Genomic DNA, 21984 nt, shown 5'->3' with positions numbered 1-21984 from the left:
TCCGGGGCACACCCGACGTCGTGGCCTGGGAGTGGGCGTGGCCTGATTCGCGTGCCCGGGGCGCGCCCCCGACGCCGGGACTAACGAGTGGGCGTGGCCTCTCGCTCGTGCCCGAGACGCGCTGGCGACCGTTCAATCGACGAGTGGGCGTGGTCTAGCGCGCGTGCCCGGGGCGCGCCGCGACGTCTGCCTCCCCCCCCCGCGCGCGCTCACAGGACCATGGCGGGCAGGTGATGCGCGGCGGCGGCGGCAGCGGCGGCGGCGGCGGCAGCGGCGAGCGCGGGCGCGTGCGCATGCGCGGGCGCGGGCAGCGCGGGCGAGTGCGCCTGCAGCGCGGCGCTGGGCGGCCGGTGGCGCGCGCTCTTCTGGTGCGCGCGCAGGCCGGCCAGCTGCGAGTAGGCGCTCTGGCACACCTGGCACTTGTAGGGCCGCTCGCCCGTGTGCAGGCGCACGTGGTTGCGCAGCGTGGACGACTGGCTGAAGCGGCGGTTGCAGAAGCGGCACACGAAGGGCTTGTCCAGCGTGTGGATGCGCATGTGCGAGCGCAGGTTGCTGCGGGAGTTGAACCCGCGGTGGCAGATGACGCAGCGCATGCGGCCCGCCGTGCCCGCCGCCGAGTCCGCGGGGTGGAAGTCCTCTGCGGGGCGGGGCGGGGCCGGGGGAAGAGAGGAAGCAAGGGCGAGCCGGTTAGAACCCCCGCCCAGCGCCCTGGATTTTGGGGGTCCATTCGGAGCTGGATCCCAAACCCAGGAGGGGTGGGTGGGTGAGAGTGGGTGAAAGGAAGGAGCCCTAACAAGCAGAGGGGCCGCCCCAGGGCCCTGGATTGGGGGTATCCATTCAGAGTTGGACCCCAAACCCAAGAGGGGTGGGTGGGTGGAAGGGAAGAGCCCTAACAAGCAGAGGGGCCGCCCCAGGGCCCTGGATTCGGGGGGGTCCATTCAGAGTTGAACCCCAAACCCAGGAGGGGTGGGTGGGTGGAAGGGAGGAGCCCTAACAAACAGAGGGACCACCCCAGGGCCCTGGATTTGGGGGGGTCCATTCAGAGTTGGACCCCAAACCCAAGAGGGCTGGATAGGTGGAAGGGAGGAGCCCTAACAAGCAGAGGGGCCTCCCAAAAGCCAGGTTGGGCCTACCGCCCGGTGCATAAGGAATCTTCACCTTTTCAGCTGTGAAAATGGGAACCCGGGCCTGAGCGATAGCAGAGCTGGGAGAGTATTTGCCTTGCTCAAGGCCCTGCGGGGGTTCGATGCCCTGCATCCCATATGGTCTCCCCATATGGACGGATGCTAAGAGAGATTTCTGAGTGCAGAGTCAGAAGTAACCCCTGAGTGCCGCCTGGTGTGACCACAAAAGAACAAGCACAAGAACTGTTGGCAGGCTCGGCTCGGGACCATATGGGATTTCCAGAGCCAGGAGCGATTTATGAGCACATAGCTCAGAGTAACTCCTGAGCATCAACAGGAGTAGTCCAAAAACCAAAAATAAATAAATAAATAAATAAATAAAAAGGAGGAAGGAAGGAAAGTAGTGCTGAGTCCAAGTAAGGCTCAGCCCACCTGGACATCACTCCCTGCACCATCTTGGGTCCCGTGAACCCCACTGCAAGTGACCCCTGGACACGGACCCCTGAGCACCACTCAGTGTGACCCAAACGAAAAAGAAACTCACAGTTGCTCAATGCTAGAGGAATTGAACTCTGGAATAGGTTGTCCCTGCCTGTGCACCCCAACCCAGGGCTCCCAGGGTCCCCCCGCCATTATCCTGAAGCCACCTACCATGCTTGTTCTTCTTCTGCTCTTCCTCCAGCCCGGGGACACCAGGGATTCCCAAGAAGGTGTTATGCGAGTTCCCATACCACACCAGCAGCTCCTGGTCCGGGGGTATCATCTACGGAGAGGTCAAGGGTTAGGGGGGCAGCAGGATAGGGCCTCCCAGCTTCCAGAATTCTGCCATGGAGAGGCCCATACAAAGCTCAGTCATGTGATTTCCATACAGCCAAGAACCCAATACAGCCTCACCCCACCACAGCCCAGCAGCAGGAACACAGGAAGCTCTGGTGTGTAGTCACCTGCCCCCCATCCTCCATGGCACCCAGACTTTCCCCCCATTCTCATCTCGGCTCTGTAGGTGGCACCTGACTGTACCCGCTTACAAGACTTCCGGGTTGACAGTGCTGAGGTGGGGATAGAAGTGGAATGGAGCTTGTTTCCTGAGAGACTTTGGGGCCACAGTCAGATACGCAGCACACCTTGCACAGTCATGTTCCTGATGCACATAAGCATCCTGTGCCCTGTTCCCTATCCCTTATCCCTCTGTCCTCAGCACAGTGACACCGTAGTGATGCCACATTCATGCCAAAAACCAAAAAGCTGATCAAATACAGGGGTGTTGACTTTCTAAAACTAAATGTGTGGGATCTGTGACGGCCCCCATAAATGATGGTCAGGCTCAGAGACTGAGCAGGGAGTGACCCCCACACTCCAGTTGGGGGCCCAACTTGGGCCAAGGAGAGAGAGAACAGTACGAGAGATCCCGTGGGAGTCCCTCAAGAGTTATCTCAGGGTCCCCAAGGGAAGCATGTCTCTGCCACAGGGCCCTGTCCTTCCTTTGGATCTGGCCTGCAGGTCCCTGTCTTCTAGAAGCTTCCAGAATGCACCATTCTCCCTGATCGCCACAGAGCCCCTGAACCCTGAACAGCTCATAGCAGTCCTTGATGGCAAAGAAGATATCTGAGTGCCCAGTAACTGTACCTCCCTATTCCCATAGCCTGGGCAGGCCCTTTCCAAGATTCCAAAATACCTCAGGGTTAGAGAGGGAAATGCCAGGCCAAGGAGACAAGTACTCTACTCAGATGGGAACAGGGATTGAACCTGGAACAGCTGGCAGTGGGGGGGTCTGGTACCAGGCCAAAGGCTTTCATGGGGAGCCAAAACAATACAGCAGAAAGGGTGCTTGCTTTGCATGTGGCTAACTCGGGATCGATCCTCTGGGATCACACTGGATCCCATGAGCACTAGCAGGAGTGATTCCTGAGCATAGAGATTCTAGTAGTCAGCCCTGAACACTGCTGGATGTGGCACCCTCCCCCCCCAAAGAAAAGTCATTCATGGGCAGGAAGTCAGAGCGTCAGAGCTGGGGTGCAGAGAGAGGAATAGTGGGCTCCTTGGTAAAAGGATAGAAAAGAGAGAAACAATATCTGGGTCCTCCTGTATCAATGAGGAGTGTGGATAACACAATCTCACAGGTACCCTCACTTTAGAAACTCAGATTTTAGGGGCCAGAACAATAGTACAGCTAGTAGGGCACTGGCCTTGCATATGGTCAATTTGGATTCAATTCCTGGCATCCCATATGGTCCTAGCCCTGCCAGGAGTGAACGTGAGCACAGAGCCAGGAAGGAGTAATCCCTGCCTGAATACTACCATGTGTGGCCCCCAAACCAAAATAGATCAAGACTTGAATATTAAGACCCCCTTCAACACAAATCCGCCCCTCAGCTTCATTCTCACACAAAACTAGATATGGTTCCTGCAACCACAGCACCCCACTATACTCCAGAACATGTCCCTTTCTCAGGGCAGGACTGTGGGGTATGGATACAGATCCCAGATTATATATTGCAGTGCATCCCCACATTGAGAGGCCCCTCTAGCCTCCCCCAGGTACCCATCAAGGTTCAGAAATCTAGGCTGCACATGTTCATGCCCCTCCCCCTAGGACAGCATAGATAAGGGGATTCAGTAAGCCCCAAAGTCCCTCACTCCCACCCCTCCCAGAATTCTGCACACTCCTCACCAGCTGCCTCTTCATTGCCACTGATGTGATGTTTTCCAGGGCCCAGAAAAATCGTATCCCAGGGGCCGAAGCAATAACACAGCAGAGAGGGCATTTCCCTTGCACAAGACCAACCCAGCGTCTCCTAAGTTCTCCTGAGCCTGCCAGGAATGATGTCTGAGTGCAGAGCCAGAGAAACTCTTGAGCACTACCAGGTAAACCTCCCCACCTTCCCCAAATATAAGAAAAGAAAACAAAAAAGACTCCTAGCTCTATGCTTAGGGATCACCCTGGACAACTCAGGGACTCTATAGGATTTTGGGAATCAAATCTGGTCAGTTGCAGGCAAGGCAAGCTCCTACCCACTGTAGCTTCATGAGTGAATCATTTATGGCTGCCCTGTTTCACACAGACAAGTGAATTTCACTGATTTAAAACAATGTCATGGGGGGGGTGTTCTTTACAATGACTGAAACCCAACTACGATTATATTTGTAATCAAGGTGTTTAAATAAATATTTTAATAAAAAAAATAGAAATAAAAAGTAAAACAATGTCACCATTGAGACAGAGACACAAGCCAAACCCTAGGATAGGGCCTGAGCCTTGCTTGTCATGAAAATGGCCGTAGCCACTCAGCCCCTGTCCTGCCCCCAGAGCTATGTGGCTGAGACCTTCAGGGCTGTTTTTGTTTTGTTTTGTTTTTCCAGACTTTTTTTTGGGGGGGTCACACCCAGCGGCACTCAGGGGTTACTCCTGGCTCTGTGCTCAGAAATCGCTCCTGACAGGCACGGGGGACCATATGGGATGCCGGGATTCAAACCACCGTCAGTCCTGGATCATCTGCTTGCAAGGCAAATGCCCTATCACTGTGCTCTCTCTCTGGCCCCTCAGGCCTATTTTGTTGCTACTTTAAGAACCCACAAATGACCCACAGAGGATGTGGGAGTCCAAATATAGCCAACGAACAAAACAAGTAAATAAATGCTTTTGGTGAAGGAAGAGGTTTGGGTCACAACCTGTGGTGCCCAGGTTACTCCTGGCTCTGTGTTCAGAAATCATTTCTGACAGTCTTAGGGGACCATATGGAATGCCGTGGATAAAACTCGGCTCAGCCTCATGCAAGGGAAAATGTCTTACCCGATGTGCTATCATTCAGACCCAGCATCTGACTTTTTGATTGTTTTTGGAACACACCCAGTGACGCTCATGAGTTACTCCTGGCTATGCGCTTAGAAATCACTCCTGGCTGGGGGGACCATATGGGACACTGGGGATTGAACCCAGATTCATCCTGGGTCAGCTGTGTGCAAGGCAACACCTTACCGTTGCACTGTCACTCCAGCCCCTCCAGCATCTGATCTTTAAAAATAATAAGCTTTGAGACCAGAGGGATAGGACAGCAGGCAACCTGGGCTTGATCCCTGGCACTCATAGGGTCCCCCTAAGTCCTTCTATGAGAGATCCTGATCTTAGAACCAGGAATGAGCCCTGAGCTTAGTCAGTGAGGCCCAAAATCAAATCTATAAATATAATAAGCAAAACCAGAGGTTGGAGTGGTAGCACAGTAGTTTCGGTGCTTGCCTTGCACATGGCAAACGAAGTTCAATCTCAGTATCCTATGGGATCTTCCAAGCCCGCCAGGAGTGATCCCTATGCACAGAGCAAGAGTCATCTCTGAGCATAGAGTCAGGAGTGATCCCTGAACATAGCTGGGTGTGGCCCAAAACAAAATAATACAAATAATAATAAACAGGGCCAAAGATCTAGTAAAAGGGTTTGACTCCTGGCCCCACATATGGTCTCCTGAGCATTGCCGAGAGTAAGATGTAAGCATGAAATTAGGAGTAAGCACTGAGCACTGCTGAGTGTGGTTTCCATATCAAAATAACAACAACAACAATGATGATGATATGGTTTATTAAAATGAGCATATTTACTTTTATACCCATTTTTTAATCTTTTTTATTATATGAGCCATACCCAGCAGTGCTCAGGGCTGACACCCAGCTCTGTGCTCAGGGATCACTCCTGGACAACTCAGGGACCCTATAGGATTCTGGGAATCAAATCTGGTCAATTTGCAGGCAAGGCAAGCTCCTACCCACAGTACTATCGCTCCAGCCCCAAATCAAAAACTTTGTTAAGAAAGTCTATTCAGGGCCCGGAGAGATAGCACAGCGCCGTTTGCCTTGCAAGCAGCCAATCTAGGACCAAAGGTGGTTGGTTCAAATCCCGGTGTCCCATATGGTCCCCCGTGCCTGCCAGGAGCTATTTCTGAGCAGACAGCCAGGAGTAACCCCTGAGCACCGCTGGGTGTGGCCCAAAAAAACAAAAAACAAAAAACAAAAAAAAGAAAGTCTATTCAGGGGCCGGAGAGATAGCATGGAGGTAAGGCGTTTGCCTTTCATGCAGGAGGTCATTGGTTCGAATCCCAGCGCCCCATACGGTCCCCCGTGCCTGCCAGGAGCAATTTCTGAGCCTGGAGCCAGGAATAACCCCTGAGCACTGCCGGGTGTGACCCAAAAACCAAAAAAAAAAAAAGTCTATTCAGGGCCAGAGTGGTAGCACAGTGATACGGCATTTACCTTGCATGCTGCTGACCTGGGGCGGAGCCAGGTTTGATCCAGGATACCATATGGTCCCCTGAGACTGCCAGGAACAATTTCTGAGCACAGAGCCAGGAATAATCCAAGCACCGCCAGTTGTGGCCCAAAAACAAAACAAAACAAAACAAACAAAAAAAAAGAAAAGAAAGAAAATCTATTCATGATTTTTCTATTCATGATTCATGAACCGGAGTAACAGTACAGAAGGTAGGGTATTTGCTTTGCATGTGGCTGACCTGGGTTTGAGGCCCAAAGTGAGGAGGTCTCTCAGGAAGGGAAGAAACTCTTCCAGAGCCCTGGCAAGCCTTATGTCTTTGCCTGCTCTGTTGGGGCATGGGAATGAGGTGGATCCTTTCTGCCACACGCCAGAGGGAATCTCAGAGAATGACAGCCTAACCTAAGATTTTGATCCCAGGGGTCAGAGAGATTGTACAGTGGGTAGGGCACTTGCCTTGCACATAGTCATCCTAGGTTCGGTCCCTGGAACCCCATAGGGTCCCCCAAGCTCACCAGGACTGAACCCTGAGCACAGAGACCAGGAGGAAGTCCTAAGCACCACTTGTTGTGACCCCAAATTAAAAAAAAAAAACATACATTGAAAAAGATTCTGATACTATTGTCCAGTAGTTCCTGGGGTCCTACCGGATGACCTCCTCAAAACCTAAAGAACTGCTGAGGACATGCTAGAAACAAAGCCACTACCAAGAACCCCAAATATAACATCGTGTTTTCCCCAAGACCAGGGAGGAGAAACATGCACCCTGAGTCTTTTCCTAGGTAAACAACTCAAGATCCCAATGGGCTTATCCGAACCCCAAACCAGCCTATAACCTGGAAGCTTTGCTTGTATTCATTTCCTGTTTTTCCTCAACAGAAAGCAGTGGGGTCTGGGATATGTTTTCCCAACAGAAATTCCTGTCACAAGACTGAACATGCTCCCAGGAGACTCTGGAGTGCCCCCCTCCCCACCCGGCGGCTGAGAAACAGAAGCCTGAGTATAAAAGGGGTCCTGAGTCATCTGGAAGGAGTCTCAATTCCCCGCAGCACAGATGTCCTGACATACCAATTAATAGAGTCTCAGCAAATAGATAGAGGCCAGGGAGGCCCCAGGGCAGGGTGAAGAGGCTCTGGCTGCGGGGTCAGAGGACCCGGACAACCTCCCACCAGCTCTTGAATCTTGGCTCTGTCTCTCCAATGAGGATAAAGCATGGGGCAGGACATGCTTGAGTGCTGCCTGGAGGTCCCATATCAAGGTGCCAGCCATTCTAGCTTTATTACCCAGGCAAATCGGTAACCACCAGAGCACATAAAAGCCCTCCCCCTACCTTTGCCACGCCAAGAAAAGCAAAGTTGATAAAGCAATATAGGGCAAAACAAAATCTCAACAGCCCCAGAAGAAAAGGAAAAAAAAAACTAAAGAAAAGAACTCCAGACTTTAAGGTATAGGAATGTGTGAGCACAAAGACTGGAGAAAAACTGGAGGAGGGGGGGTGTAAAAATTCTAGTCTCGGGCCCGGAGAGATAGCACAGCGGCGTTTGCCTTGCAAGCAGCCGATCCAGGACCAAAGGTGGTTGGTTCGAATCCCGGTGTCCCCCGTGCCTGCCAGGAGCTATTTCTGAGCAGACAGCCAGGAGTAACCCCTGAGCACCGCTGGGTGTGGCCCAAAAACCAAAAAAAAAAAAAAATTCTAGTCTCGGGGTCAAAGAGCTAGTCCAGGGGTTAAGGCATTTGCTTCGCACGTGGCTGACCTGGGTTCTTTCACTAGGACCCCATAGAGTCCTCCTAACTTAGAAACCTAAACCCTAAACCCTGAGCACAGCCAGGCTCTAAACGAAAAACAAATCCTAACCTCCCAGCTCTTTCCTGCAGAAAGCCCTGGTGGTGTCCAACTGGTATCTACTCAATCTTAGCTGGGGACTTTGTAGAAATAAACTTTTAACTAATAAACCTGAGCTTAGAGGTCACTTTTCTGGGAGAAGCAGGTAACATGCTATTTGTTTTGGTTTGATTTGGGACACACCGTGTAGTGCTCAGGGGTTACTCCTGTCTCTGCGCTCAGAAATCACTCCTGGCAGGCTCGGGGGACCATACAGGATGCTGGGGATGGAACCCAGGTTTACCACATGCCAGGCAAATGTCTACCTCATTGTGCTATAGCTCTGACCCTCAGGTAACATGTTTTGGTGTTTGTTACCAGACACAGGTTGGCTTCTTTTATGAAATGGAGCCCAGGGCCTTTCTTGCTCACACAAATCTCTCTCTGTCTTTCTCTGTCTCTCTGTCTGTCTCTGTCTCTGTCTCTCTCTTTTTCTCTCCCTCTCTCTCTCTCTTTCCCTCTCTCTCTCTTTCCACCTCCTTGCCACAGTGACCCTCAGCTCCTTGCCCACATCAGTATCGACATCATGTGTACATAGGGTTGGAGGGAATGTAGGTTTGACTGTGGAGAACAAGAACGCCTCCACCTGTGGCTGGAATGGAGACATATTTCCCTGTACTGAGGCACAAGGTAAGCAGCTGTTATAAATAAAGACAAAACCAGGGGCCAGATAGGACAATAGGTGAGACATTTATCTGGACTTGACCCAGGTTCCTTTCTGGAACCACATGTGGTCCTCCAAGTTGCATCAGAAGTGATATCTTTTTATTTATTTATTTATTTTGGGTTTTTGGTCACACCCATCAGTGCTCAGGGGTTACTCTTGGCTCCATGCTCAGCAATCACTCCTGGCAGGCTCATGGGACCATATGCTGGGATTCGAATCAATGACCTTCTGCCTCACCTCCATGCTATCTCTTCAGCCCCCAGAAGTGATATCTAAGGCAGCACGGGGGGTGAGCCCTGGGCACAGCATGATGTGGCCCCAAACCAAACAAAACAGAAGAAAAAGAAGAGGAGAAAGGAGGAAGAAGAGGAAGAAAAGGAGGAAAAGGAGAAGGAATAAGAGAAAGAGAAGAAGGAGAAAGGAGGAGGAAAAAGAGGAGAGGATGAAGGAGGAGGAGGAGGAAGAGGAGAGGAAGAAAAGAAGGAAATGGGCTACAGCAAAGTGCTCTCTCCCTGATGTCCACAAGGACACCAAATAGCAGCTGCGTTCCAGACTTAGCCAAGGGGCTCTGGACCAGTACTCACCCCCCTCAGACCTTCTACCCAGAAAATGGGTCACAGGTGAGAACCATGTATGTAGGCAACATGGAGGGAGAGCAGTGAGAGGGAATTGTGCTGAGCAAGAAGCAGCAGCAACAGCATGAGCCAGGGGCATCCTGAGTCACACAGTGCGGGGTCTGTGCCCAGGCACCCCTTCCTCACCCCCTCTGCAGATCCCACAAAGGATGGTGACCTCCTTAATCTGAAAACCCTAGTTGTCAGATCTGGTCCCTCTAGATCTGCTCTGCAGCTTCCCCAGCCCCACATTTCTGTGTGAACCTGCCCTGATGTTCCCACATCTGCTCACCTGCCCTGGGCGTTGGTGTCAGAGTCAACTGGACCCCAGGCCCCAAGATAGATCAACAGGAAGAAGGGCTCTGTGGGCGCTGATTGGGCCAAGCGTCAGTGCGCCCGTCTGCATATGAGTGCCTGGGTATGCATGTGTGTGCGGTTTGTACATACGTACTTGTGTGTGTGTGTTGGTGTCATAAATTTACGTAGGTCACATAGGCATGTATACACCTATGTGCCTGGTTGTATGCTTGGGTATATTGTGTACATGCGTGCATATGTGTGTCTGTGCATTTATGACTGTATGTCTGCTTGTATAGCTGTTATGTGCGCGAGTATAATCACATGTGGCTGCGTAATGCTATGCACACTACACATGTTGTGTGTCTGTAGAAATGTATGTTAAGTGTCTGTGTTGTCTGTACACTTGTGTGTGCACGTGTGTGATGCACCTACGTGCCTGTGTGGATTGGGAGGGTAGGGGTGACATCTCTGAACTCCGAGGGTAGGGAAGGAGTTATGAATATGAAGCTTGTAACATCGGGCTGGGGAAGGGAGGAAGGACAAGGAGCTGGAGGTTTTAGTTGGGCCACAGGGAAGACTTGTCTGATGGCCAGAAGGCCATTCTTTGTCCCACATGGCACCATCTGGCTGCTCCTGGATGCCCGTGTCTATCTCATCTCTCTGGAATCCCAGAAAATCCCTTGGCATCTGCTCATCCCAGTCCCCCTTGGCTGAGACCCACCCAGCCATCAGCACTGACCAAGAACATGAAGAATCCTGAGGTTTTGGTTATTCAGAAATAGTCTGATCCTAGTTCTAGAATCTTCCAACCTTCAGAGCCCCTCAGGCCTTGGAAAGTCTTGTTGCTCTGAGTCTTAGGGAGAAAAAGACTACAGGGAAGTCATTCTTGAGCCCAGCATGGGGGACTCTGTAAGATTACCCCAAATTTCCATACTTTTTTTTTTTGGTTTTTGGGTCACACCCAGCAGCACTCAGGGGCTACTCCTGGCTCTACGCTCAGAAATCGCCCCCCTGCAGGCTCGGGGGACCATATGGGATGCTGGGATTTGAACCACCATCCTTCTGCATGGAAGGCAAACGCCTTACCTCCATTTTATCTCTCTGGCCCCTCCATACCCATTTTTAGGCCAGAGACTCTATGTTGATAGGGGGAGAGGAGGTCCAGAAAAGTTGGCAGATGATCCCACACTCAACACTTGCCTCTAACCTGCAAGAGGTAGTTGGGGTACCCCATTCCTGGGCCAGGTGCTAGGTCACATCCCTCTGCCAGACATTGCCTGGGTTCCCACCCCTACCACCACCTGGGCCACCTGGCTTTACTCAGCTCCTATCCTACCTTCTGGAAGGCCGTCACCCCTGTTTCTGCAAGTTCTGGGCCTGCTGATCCCCACCAGATTTGGAATTTATCTTTCTGATCTCTAACTTTTTCACTCCTTGCATGTCCTGGTCGGGGACTGTCCTTGTGTAAGTCACCACTGCCTAGTCTTAGATGTGGGTTAAAATCATGTGGCTAGAGTGATAGCACAGTGGGTAGGGTGCTTGCCTTGTATGTGGCTGACCCAGGTTTGATCTACAGCATCCAAAATGGTCCCCCCTGAACCTTCCAGAAGTAATTTCTGAGTGTACAGCAGACTTAAACCCTGAATGCCACCAGGTATGGCCCTAAAACAAAACAAACCGCACAAGGCTCAATATGCACATGCAGGGAACACACAACACCCAGAGCAACCAGTAGCAAGAAGAGGGTGACCCCCTGGGTCTCCCAGGGCCCCCCAGATGTGACAAACAACTGCCTCCTCTCCCCAAGGTGCAATCAGCCTGGTCTCAGTCTCCCTCCCTGGAGAGTAATGGCACCAGTTCCATGGCGCTCTCAGCAGAAACGGGGCTTCACAGTGGAAGTGCTTGCCTGCTTAGCCACATAGCATCAAGTCTTAGGGGCTGCCAGCATGTGTACCCCTCCATCCACCACACTCCTCATTCACCGTGCCTGACCCCAAGCCCCACACCCACCTCAATGGCCTTGTAGAAGATGCTGGTACCAATCTGGACCACCTCGAGGTTCTGCTCCTGTTCGTTGCGGGCACACTTGATGTAGGTCATCCAGCTACGATGGTCCTCCTGGCTGGCATCGATGAAGTAGCGCACTGTGCTGTCTTCGTTGAAAACCTGGGTGCGGGGGACAGGCTGGGTAAGTGGGCTGGCTTGGAGAGGTGCGGGGGGGGGGGGCTTTGGCCCTCCGTGCCTCACAATCATGTCACTCTTCATCCGCCAGGGAGGAGCCCATGGCCAGAGGGAGGATGGTTCCTGTTTTCTGTTTCCAAGGGCCAGAAAGAACTCCTAGCTGACTGAGGGTTGGGGGACCCATCTGAAGTCCCCCATGGGCTCCTAAAACCCCATCCCCAGATGAAAGTGCTCATTGCTGAGTAGATAGGCCAATGCCCGATGCACAGTTCTCTCAGGAGCATGAGAGCTGGCCAGCTGGGTCTTCAGGGGAGGATGTCAGGGGAGGGGAGGCCCCTTGGTTCTCCCCCAAATCTTTTTTTTTTCGGTTCTTGGGCCACACCCGTCATTGCTCAGGGGTTACTCCTGGCTGTCTGCTCAGAAATAGCTCCTGGCAGGCAAGGGGGACCATATGGGACACCGGGATTCGAACCAACCACCTTTGGTCCTGGATCGGCTCCTTGCAAGGCAAACGCCGCTGTACTATCTCTCTGGGCCCTCTCCCCCAAATCTTGGTGGGAGCCATCTTGAGGGCCCAGAGGGACCAGAAAGACAGTACAGCAGGGGAATGTTTGCCTTGCATGTAACTGACCTGGGTTTAATCTCCGGCACCCCTATAGGACTCCAGAACCCCACCAAGAGTTATTTCTTTTCTTTTCTTTTTTTTTTTTTTTTGTTTTTGGGGGGTCACACCCAGCAGTGCTCAGGGGTTGTTACTCCTGGCTCTAAGCTCAGAAATCGCTCCTGTGATCCTGGCAGACTCAGGGGACCATATGGGATGCTGGGATTTGAACCACCGTCCTTCTGCATGCAAGGCAAACACACTACCTCATGCTATCTCTTCAGCCCCCAAGAGTTCTTTCTTTCTTTTTTTTTTTTTTTTGTTTTTGGGCCACACCCAGCGGTGCTCAGGGGTTACTCCTGGCTGTCTGCTCAGAAATAACTCCTGGCAGGCACGGGGGACCATATGGGACACCGGGATTCGAACCAACCACCTTAGGTCCTGGAGCGGCTGCTTGCAAGACAAATGCCGTTGTGCTATCTCTCCAGGCCCCCCAAGAGTTATTTCTGAGCACAGAGTAATTAATCCCTGAGTACCACCAGGTGTGACCCCAAGTCATATCCAAGTCAGAGACAAAAGTGGTCCTCATTTGTAGCCCAGTTCTAGGGGGAAAAGACCGACAGAACCCTGGGACATTTTGGGGTTCATCCTTGAAACTCTGGGAAGAAGGGAAGTCTCATTATCTACTTCAAGCACCAGAGACCAGCTGGTGTGTGTGTTGATGGTGTATGTTAGGTGGGGTAGTGGAGGTGAAGGCAGGGTGAGGGAAAGGAGATTCTGGGAGGGGGTACTCCAGCCTGGCACAGCAGGACAAGTCCCCGGGAGAAGGGTCTGGAAATAAATATGGGGGCTGTTATTCTTGCAGAGGTGATTCTTGCATAGGTTGATTCTCCTGCACTGACAATGTTGGGGGATGGCACGGCTTTCCTGCGTGTAATGCGGGAGAGAGCTGGCCAGCTACTGTCTGCTTCCTACAGCGCCTGTAGGAATGATGACAGAGATGAGCAGCCTATTTTCCTGTTTGTTTGTCTTGCTTTATGGGCCACACCCGGTGGTACTCAGGGGTTCCTCCTGGCTCTGTTCACTCCTGGCAGGCTGGAGGACCCTATGGGATGCGGAGGATCAAACCTAGTTCAGCTGCCTGCAAGGCAAACCCCCTCCCCCCAAGCAGACCATTTAAACTTCATCACCTCCAGCAGCCCTTGCCTCGCCTCTTCCTCAAGGGGCTGGTTCGGGGAGGCTGGGAGACCTCACTGATCTGGGACTGCTGGCATGGGACAGGGCTGCTGTGGGTGTCCTTGATCCCCTATGAAGCAGGAGCCACAGCAGGGCTTGTTACGGGAAAAGGGCTGATTGCGGACAGACAGGAGTCCCTGCAGCAAGGACATCCAGCAAGGAGCCCCCAAGATCTGGTGCCAGAGCCACTGGCAAAGCGCCCCCTTCCCCGTTGCCCCCTCCAGCCCCCATACCTCCCACATGAGGTTGTTATTCTTGCAGACATCCACGTGCTCCGGGGCGATCACTCGGCCGGTGAAGGGTCCCATCTCGGTGCCAGCCTTGATCCACGTCTTGGAGAAGATGCCCAGGCCCTCGCCAGGGATGGAGCTCTGGGCGATGATCACCTCCGTGGGCAACACCAGGCTGGAGAGTTTCTGGACCTCTGGTGAAGAGCATGGGGTTGCGTGAGATTCCTGGAATTCTCCGCACCTCTCAGACTGGCCCCCGGCCTTCCTCCCTCACCAGAAAGGGTTAAGGGCAGCCTAGACCCCAGGACTGGATATGGCTTTAGAAATGGGTAAACTAGATCAATACACAGCGGGCAGAGCATTTGTCTTGCGTGGGATCGGATTTGGTCTCGGAGGATCCCCCAAACACTGCCAGGAGTGGTTTCGAGTGCAGAGCCAGGAATAAGCCCTGAGCACCGCCAGGTGAGGCAGTAAAACAAACAAACAAACAAACAAAAGCAAAGAAAAAGAAAAAAGAAATAGGTAAACTGAGGGGCCAGAGCCATAGTCCAGTGGGTGTGTGTTTGTGTGTGGAGTGAGAACATCAGTCTCCCACACGCCCAACCCGGGTACGATCCCAGAGCTCCTCCAGGAGCGATTCCTGAGCGCAGAACCAGGAATCACATCGCAGGGTGTGGCCCCTCCGTAAAAATAAAGTAAAATAAAATAAAGGGACAAACTGAAGCCAGCTCCATGATAAGGAGTTGACGGCCCACGCGGGACTCCTGAACCGTGGCCACATCCAGGCGCTCAACGCGCATCCCGATCCACGCTCCAAGATCGGCAGTGGCTCCAAATAGTTTATTTCGGGGCCGGAGCGATGCGATGGCGTAGAGGTGGGGCGTTTGCCTTATACACGGACGGATCTGGGTTTGATCCCTGGGGCGTCCCATATGGTTCCCCAAGCCAGGGGTGATTTCTGATCGCAGAGCCAGGAGTAACCCCTGAGCGTCACCCGTGTGGCCCCCAAAACAAAAACGAATAGTTTCTCTCTTGGCAGTTCCCCAGCAACACGCTCGAACCCCTAACTGGGGAGGACCGGCAGCTCTGGAAGAGACTCAGATCGGCGGCGCGGACTGCCTGCAGGTTGCAGCTCAGGGGGGAAAAGCGAGCCGCGAGTGGACCGGGGAAAGGACCGCAGGAACCAGGGCGCGCGCGCTCGGATCCTCCGTGCGCACAGGACGGGGCGCGGGCAAACGCCGCCCCGGACCCCAGAAAACAGCCCTCAAGTCGTCTCTTCGAGTTCCCCCTTCCCACCACCACTCACACAAGCCCCGGGGTCCCCCTGCCCCCCGGCGGGAGCGGTGGGGAGGGGGCACACGGGGCGGCCTCCGTGTCTTACAAGGTTCCCCTGTAAGCTAGCTGGGAAAATCGCGGGCGAAGCGGCGCGCTGAAAGCGAGGGTTAAACGGTGTCCACCGCGCCGGGGCCGGGCAATTTGTCACGCTGTTCAAGTGATGGCTTTCAGCGCGCCCCATTCGAAAGCAATGGGCTAATTCTAAATTCATTAGCCCGGGAAGAATGCTGCCGCAGTGAATTGTCGCTCAATGCGGAGGGGACTTGTTTAAAAGGGGCCGAGGAATCCCCGTCGCCCCAAAAAGGGGGGATCAGATGGTTGACATAGCGTGAATGGAAGTGGAATCAATGTTCACGGTGAATTAGAAGACGAACAGAGAGGGGGGGGGGGGCGGTGATGGAGAGAGAGAGAGTTGGAGAGCGCAACGCCCTGGCCAGCGCCAGAAAAAGAGAGAGAAAGAGAGAGAAAGAAAGAGAGAAAGATTGTTCGCAGGGTGATGGATGAATGAGTGAAGAGCGAGCACTTGAGACACGCAGAGAAAAGAAACTTTCTCCAACCCGCTAGCTCTCCTCGCAGCTCCCTGGCCCGCCGCAGCTTTTTTCTCCACCGCCCGCCCTCCGCTCCCCCCCCCTCTCTCCACAGGCCCCCCGCTGCCTTTGAAAGTTCTCGGTTTAAGTGGGAACTTTCTCGGGTCAAGCCCAAGTTAACCAAATGAATTTAAAACCCGTTCTTTCTCAGTCAACTGCTATTACACGCCTATAAGGCTGCGAACGCCGGGGAGGGAACCTAGGCGCGGCTCGCCGGAGCGACAGGGGCGGGCTAGAGGATGAGGGGATGAGTGAATGGGAGGCTGAGAACCGTGATCTTCCTCCTCCTTCTCCTCCTCTTCTTCTTCCTTGTCTTCTTTTTCCTCCTTCACCTCCTCCTTTTGCAGGGGCGTGGAGCACGGGCCGCGCGGGGCTTGCCAGGACGCGCGCGGGATGCGCAAAGCTATTCCCGGCTGGCCCGGATTGATCGGGTCGCTCCGCCCGGCTCCTCCGACCGATGCGGGGGACACCGAGGCCTTGGGAGCCTCTGCAACGGGCTCGACCAATCGGGACTCCCCGTGTCCCCCCTTTTCCGAAGCCCTGCGGCAAGGCGGCCGCTGGAGAGGCGGAGACGCACTCCGCTCCGACGGCAGCATCGGCGCAACCGCTCGACTCACCGCCCGAGAAGGACTGCGCCAGGACCTCGGCCGTGAAGGCGGTCTTGGGGCTGGCGTGGTGACTCTTGTCCTCAAAAAGCTGCTCCCCCAGGACGTTGCGCCAGCGGCCGTAGAGAAAGCTGTGCAGAATGTCGGACGTGATGACTTCGGCCAGCGCCAGCCCGGGCGCCTTCAGCCCAGTCTTGAGCACCAGGGCCTCAGCCGGGAGCACGGAGCCCATCATGGGCAGCCCGGGTTTGGGTTGGAGGGTGGGCGCTCGGGGAGGGGTAGGGGGTAGGGGAGCTCGCCCCCGCCGCCGCCAACGAGGGGTTCGGGGGGCGCTTGGGCAAGCCGCGCCTTCGCAGGGAGATGCGGGGCGCAGCAGCTGAACCAAGGGCAAGAGCGCAGGGACCTAACCGCTGCGGAGCCAGGTGGGGGAGACCAGGACGAGGACGCAGGAGGAGGGAGAGGGAGAGGGAGGAGAAGAGGGGGTGGCAGGGAGGAAGGTAAAGAGGGGGAGCGAGGACGCAGAGAGAGAGAGAGAGAGAGAGAGAGAGAGAGAGAGAGAGAGAGAGAGAGAGAGAGAGAGAGAGAGAGAGAGAGAGAGAGAGACTCAGCCTCAGTGGCGATGGCAGAGGCGGCGCCGAGGGCTGCAGACAGGGGTGGAGGCGGAGGAGCGGGGGCGGGGCGGGGGATGCGGGCTGCTGGGTGGGAGGCGGGCGGCTGCGGAGACGCGGTGGCGGCGGCGGCGGCGAGTCGCGGGGCGCCCGGACGCGCGCTCGCTTCTTCTCGCACACCCGGCCCGGACGCTCTATCTATCTATCTCCCCCTTGGCAAAAATTCTCTGAGCCTTTATAGGAGCCGCAGCGACCCTCCTAATTGGTTATTAATGACCCCCTTGACGTCCGACAGACTTGGAGGACCCCGCCGGGCTCGACAGGCTCCAAGTGGCGAGCGAGCGAGCGCACAGAGGGCGGAGGCGCGAGGGGGGCCTCTCGGCTCCGTCCTCCCCCCCAGGAGGCTGCACCCGCCCATCCCAGCCCTTCCCTCCACCCCACCCTCCACCTCCATCCACCACCACCCCCCGTCCTCCTCGTCGCCGTCGTCCTCCTTCTCCTCCTCCTCCTCCTTCTCCACTCTCCCAGAGAAGCGCCTGGCAGGGAGGAGGATTCGGGCCCCATTCAAACAGAGGAGGGATCCTGGCAATGGGGATGTGGGATGGATGACAGCGAGGGTCGTTGCGTCTCCCCGAACCCCACCGAATAGTGGAAGGTCTCCAGGGTCTCTGCTTTCCAGGCCTCACCCACTAATTCACCAGCCCAGGTCGGTTTGGGCCTTTGCCTCTGCTCCGCTCCCAGCGCCTTCACTTGGGCCTGGTCCCTTCTTCCCAGACTCGTCCCAGGTCTCTAAGGGGTTCTGTAGCCCCCAGATTGCGCTGGCCTCTCGGAAGCTTTGAAGTATCTGTTGCCTCGCCTCGGGGAGTGCTGCTGTCTTTCCCCCTAGGTGCTGCGGAGCCGGCGCTTCGCTTCAAACGGGCCTGGAGCTTCGGGCTGGATCTCCCCGGCCGGCCGGGCCGCCGGAGCAAAACTCGCACTGGGTACCCAGAGCTTTAGGAGAGTCTCTTTCGTGGGGCTCCGATTCCAGGCTCTCTCTTGGAGGTCTAGCTAGTTCAGGGCAGTCCCCCCCCATGCTGAAACTCTGCCTGATTCCCTAGGTTATCGAATAGAGGACCCTCCACTTTCCTGAGCCCAGAGGCCTCGTTTGGGAGCAAACCCCACTGCTGGCCCGAAGGCAGCCGAGAGCTATGGCCGGGTTGGAAGCTCCGATTTGCTGCTCCGTGGTCTGGAAGCCTCTCCTGCCTGACAGTGTTTCTTTCTCTCCCCTTCTCTCCTTTCTCCCGCACCGCCCCTCCCACTCTCCCGCACCCCCTCCTGGGTACTAAGAACCCTTTTGCTGAGGGCCTTTTGCAGAGAAAGAAGCTGAGTTCCAACAGCCAGCACCCCCAATCAACCCCCCACTTTCAGCAGGCGCTGCAGCCCCCAAGCCACGATCAGTGAAAGGGACTAAAGAAAGACTTCTCACTTCCACCTGCCCCGGAGTTTCCGATTTCCAGCATCCAGCTGCGCTCTCTGCACCCTGGGGCGGCTGGGCTCTGGGTGGGTGGGTGGGTGGGGATCATGGGGGAAAAGTCACTCTGGGCTTTCCTGATCTCACCCCCCCACCATCCCAGAATAGAGGGAACCGCTACTCCATTCTTCTTCTACCCCTCCAAGGATTCTCGTCCTCACGGGAACCCTCTTCATAGCCCAGATCTTGAAGTCCGGTGGTGAGGGTTGGGTCTTGGCTCAGGAGCACCTGAGTCCAGTCCGTGTGTGTGTGTGTGTGTGTGTGTGTGTGTGTGTGTGTGTGTGTGTGTATGGGGGGGCAGCTAAGAAAGGCTTTGAGCGCTGGCACCCAGCCTGCAGCCTGCCCAGAGCCAATGCCCGGTGCCAGGAAGCTGCAGCAGCAAACGGGCCCTGGCGTCGGCGCCAGCAGAGGGCAGCGCTGTGAGACAGGCTCGGAGGGTCGAAACCTCCGCTTCTTTCCAGGGGTCCGAGCGAGCCCCAGAGAGGGAGGCGCCGAGAGCTGGCTGGGTCCGCGCTCAGGCAGGGAAGACCACCCGGTCGGGCCTCTGAAATTAGGAACTCCAAGGAGTGTCCAGTCTAGAAGACTGGGGAGGACATGCGCCTCAGGGGCGCAGCCAAGCCCCGGAGCACCTACGGTCTCCTCCATACCTTTAGGAGAGCACAGGGCCCATTGCTTCTTTGGGGTTCTTTTGTGTCCCCATTTTCCCTACGCGCGTCCTTTGAGTCACTTTCCTCTTCTAGAACCAGGACACGGGGCAGAGGGAGAATGATCCCCTTCATCCCTTACAGAGAAAACTCCTCCTGCCCTTGTGCCATTTGAGGTTGCAGCATTTAGTTCTGGGGGGGCGGGTGGAGGGATCAAGCTTGGGGGGTCAGAAGGTGAAAACACTGCATTGCTTTCCCAGGAAGCCCAAATCTCCTGAAGTTAAAAAATATTGAGTCCAGACACCTAAGCCCGAGAAACGGGGGTCTAAAGGGGCATGAGGACCACCTAGGAAGTCCAAATTCTAGGAAGGAAAAAATAAAGGCTGAGCCCAGAACCGGTACCTGAGCCCAAGAAACGGGGACCAATGGGGACCCAAGAGAGCAGAGTTCTCCCCCAACTCGGGGCTTAACGGAGCCTGCTGGGGCCAGGAGAATGGGCCCGACAGGCGGCCGAGTCTCCTCCTGACGGAGTGTGCGGGCGACCCCTCCCCAGGCCTTCCGAGCCCCCCTCGCGCTGAGGGCCGCGGCTCTACCATCTCTTTAATATTCATGGGCGTTAATAGAGAGGCCCCCAGTATATCGGCTCATTGTAGGCGGCTGGTAGGGCTTGAATAGGCCCGGGTCCCCTTTCTTCGGCCTGGCTTCCCGAGGGGCCGGGCCAGGAGTGAATGGCCCCGCTTCCCGCCCGCGCCCCCTCTCCCGGCGGGGTGAACATCTTTATCCCGGGCCCCATTCACGCAGCCCCGGCTCCGGGCGGAACGAATCAATGAACCGGGGCTCCTCCGAGGTCACCGGCGTTCTATGCCCCGCGCCCATGGGAGAGGCGCTGGGGGCGCACGGAGCTGAGCAGGTGAGACAGGACATGGGGCTGCCACCGCTGCCCGGCATCAGATACTTGTTGCCCCTCTCTGCGCTCTGCATCCCCACCACCACCACCCGCGTTCTCCTTTACCGTCCCCACTGCGCCCTGGCACACCGGGGGAGCCACACTCTGGAACAGACCCGACTCGGTGGGCAGCAGCCAGGACACCCCAGGCCCGGTGGGCCGCCCGCGGGGTGCGTTCGTTCCCAACTCTGGCCGCGCTTGGAGACACCCCTATCTTGAAAGCGAGCGCGCAGGGCACTGGGGCGCTGGCAAGGGAAGAGGGATTCGGGGATCCTCTGGGCCAGGAGGGGATGGGGGACGCAGTTGATCAGGCCCATCCAAAGAGCACGGGTCCCAGCCCCTCCCTCCTCCCGCCCACCCCTCCAAATCCAGGCCCCTGGAGGCAGAGAAAAGGAGCCCTTTGTCCACCAAGAAATACACATTTTGGGGGGCCCGAGTGAAAGCCCGTCTTTCTTATGAACTTTAGAAGAAAGTCTTGTGCCCTTGCCTCTCCTCTCGGAGCGAGAGACTTGTGTGTCCCCCCATCCCTCCTCCTCCTCCCGGGGGCCCGCGCGCCCCCTTTTCTCCCCAAACATCTGCCGGAGAAAAAAATCCGCCCTGGAGCGCAGAGCGCCCCTAAGCCCCGCGAACTCATTAAAAAGATATTAGCGGCGGAGGCACGTCCCGCGCAGGTATCGATCGGCCCCAAAAGAGCCTGGGGAAGAAAAGACGAGGAATGTGGACCCTCCCCGCGCCACGACTCCCCTCCCGACTCACCTGCGCCCCAGCCCTGAAGCGGGCTTGGTTTCCCCCCCCTCCCCAAACCTCCAAGGGTGCGCTCCCGGGCACCCCGCTTCTCGCTCACAAGCAGTTCCCATCTTTTCCCTTCGCTTCTTGCCGCCTCCCCGGCGGTGCTCGGGTCCGAGCCTAGCTCCTCACACCCCATTTTCCTCCCCGCACCCCCACACCCTTGCCTCTCTCCCCTTCGCTCCCATCACCCCTTCCCCATGTCCTCACACTCCCCTTCTGTTTTCTTCTCCCCGTTTTCCTCTCTAGTTTTCTTGGGGGAGCTTGGGGACTTTTCTGCTTTGCTGGGGACAGGATGGGCTCACCACCCCCCTGGTTCTCCCTGCCCGGTTCTGGCCTCTAGGGCTCCCCAATCCGGCCCGCACAATGAGGAGCCTGGCGAGTGCGGGCCGCGGGCCGCAGCCGTGGTTACAATGGACGGGCCTCGGCCGGACTGCAAGGGGTGGCCAGCCGGGTGTGGGGGGGCCACCGGCTCTCTGAATAGGGGACCGCGCCCTCCCGAGGCTAATTATCCCGAGCAGCCCGCGGAGACAAAGGAGCGCCCCTCCCCGGGTGCCCCTGTCCGGCGCCTTGGCGCTGAGCCGGCGGCCCGACGGGCAGGTGACCGGCACGCGCGAGTCCCTGTGCTGCGCGGAGGACCCCCCAGCCCCTCCCCATGTCCACCCACCCCCATCAAGCCGGCAGAAAACAGCGCAGAGTTGGGGCGATCAATGCGGCGGGACGGTCAGGAGACACGCGGGTGTTCAGAGTACCAGGAGGATAGGGTGGTACCAAGCCCGGGAGGGAGAGACTGAAGCAGAGATGAAGGTTAAGGTTCAGGGCAGGGAGATTGGGCGTAGAAGTAGGGCTGGGGAGGAAAGATTCTGGGGACACG

At 55.9% G+C, this 21984-nt stretch overlaps 1 protein-coding gene across 1 annotated transcript; it reads right to left on the bottom strand.

The window, feature by feature from the left end:
* Positions 1 to 209: 209 nt before the first annotated feature.
* On the bottom strand, positions 210 to 16851 carry PRDM12 (PR/SET domain 12). Its single transcript, XM_049774063.1, has 5 exons — positions 16629 to 16851; positions 14093 to 14283; positions 11852 to 12007; positions 1776 to 1887; positions 210 to 637 (listed from the first exon to the last, which is right to left on the bottom strand). The coding sequence occupies exons 1-5, from the start codon at positions 16849 to 16851 to the stop codon at positions 210 to 212; spliced, it is 1110 nt and encodes a 369-aa protein (XP_049630020.1).
* Between the last annotated feature and the right edge of the window lie 5133 nt (positions 16852 to 21984).

This window comes from Suncus etruscus, chromosome 5, assembly GCF_024139225.1.
Source record: "Suncus etruscus isolate mSunEtr1 chromosome 5, mSunEtr1.pri.cur, whole genome shotgun sequence".
Classification (NCBI taxonomy): Eukaryota; Metazoa; Chordata; class Mammalia; order Eulipotyphla; family Soricidae; genus Suncus; species Suncus etruscus.
Note: the sequence above shows the minus strand (reverse complement) of the source record. Positions and strands in the feature narration are given on the sequence as shown.

What these genes read in the sequence shown, in the direction of transcription:
- PRDM12 (XM_049774063.1), bottom strand. Translation starts at nt 16,851, where the DNA reads ATGATGGGCTCCGTGCTCCCGGCTGAGGCCCTGGTGCTCAAGACTGGG. An exon ending in ATAACAACCTCATGTGGGAG is followed by an intron (nt 12,008 to 14,092) that starts GTATGGGGGCTG and finishes CCCCGCACCCAG; the next exon opens with GTTTTCAACGAAGACAGCAC. An exon ending in GCAGAAGAAGAACAAGCATG is followed by an intron (nt 638 to 1,775) that starts GTAGGTGGCTTC and finishes CCCGCCCCGCAG; the next exon opens with AGGACTTCCACCCCGCGGAC.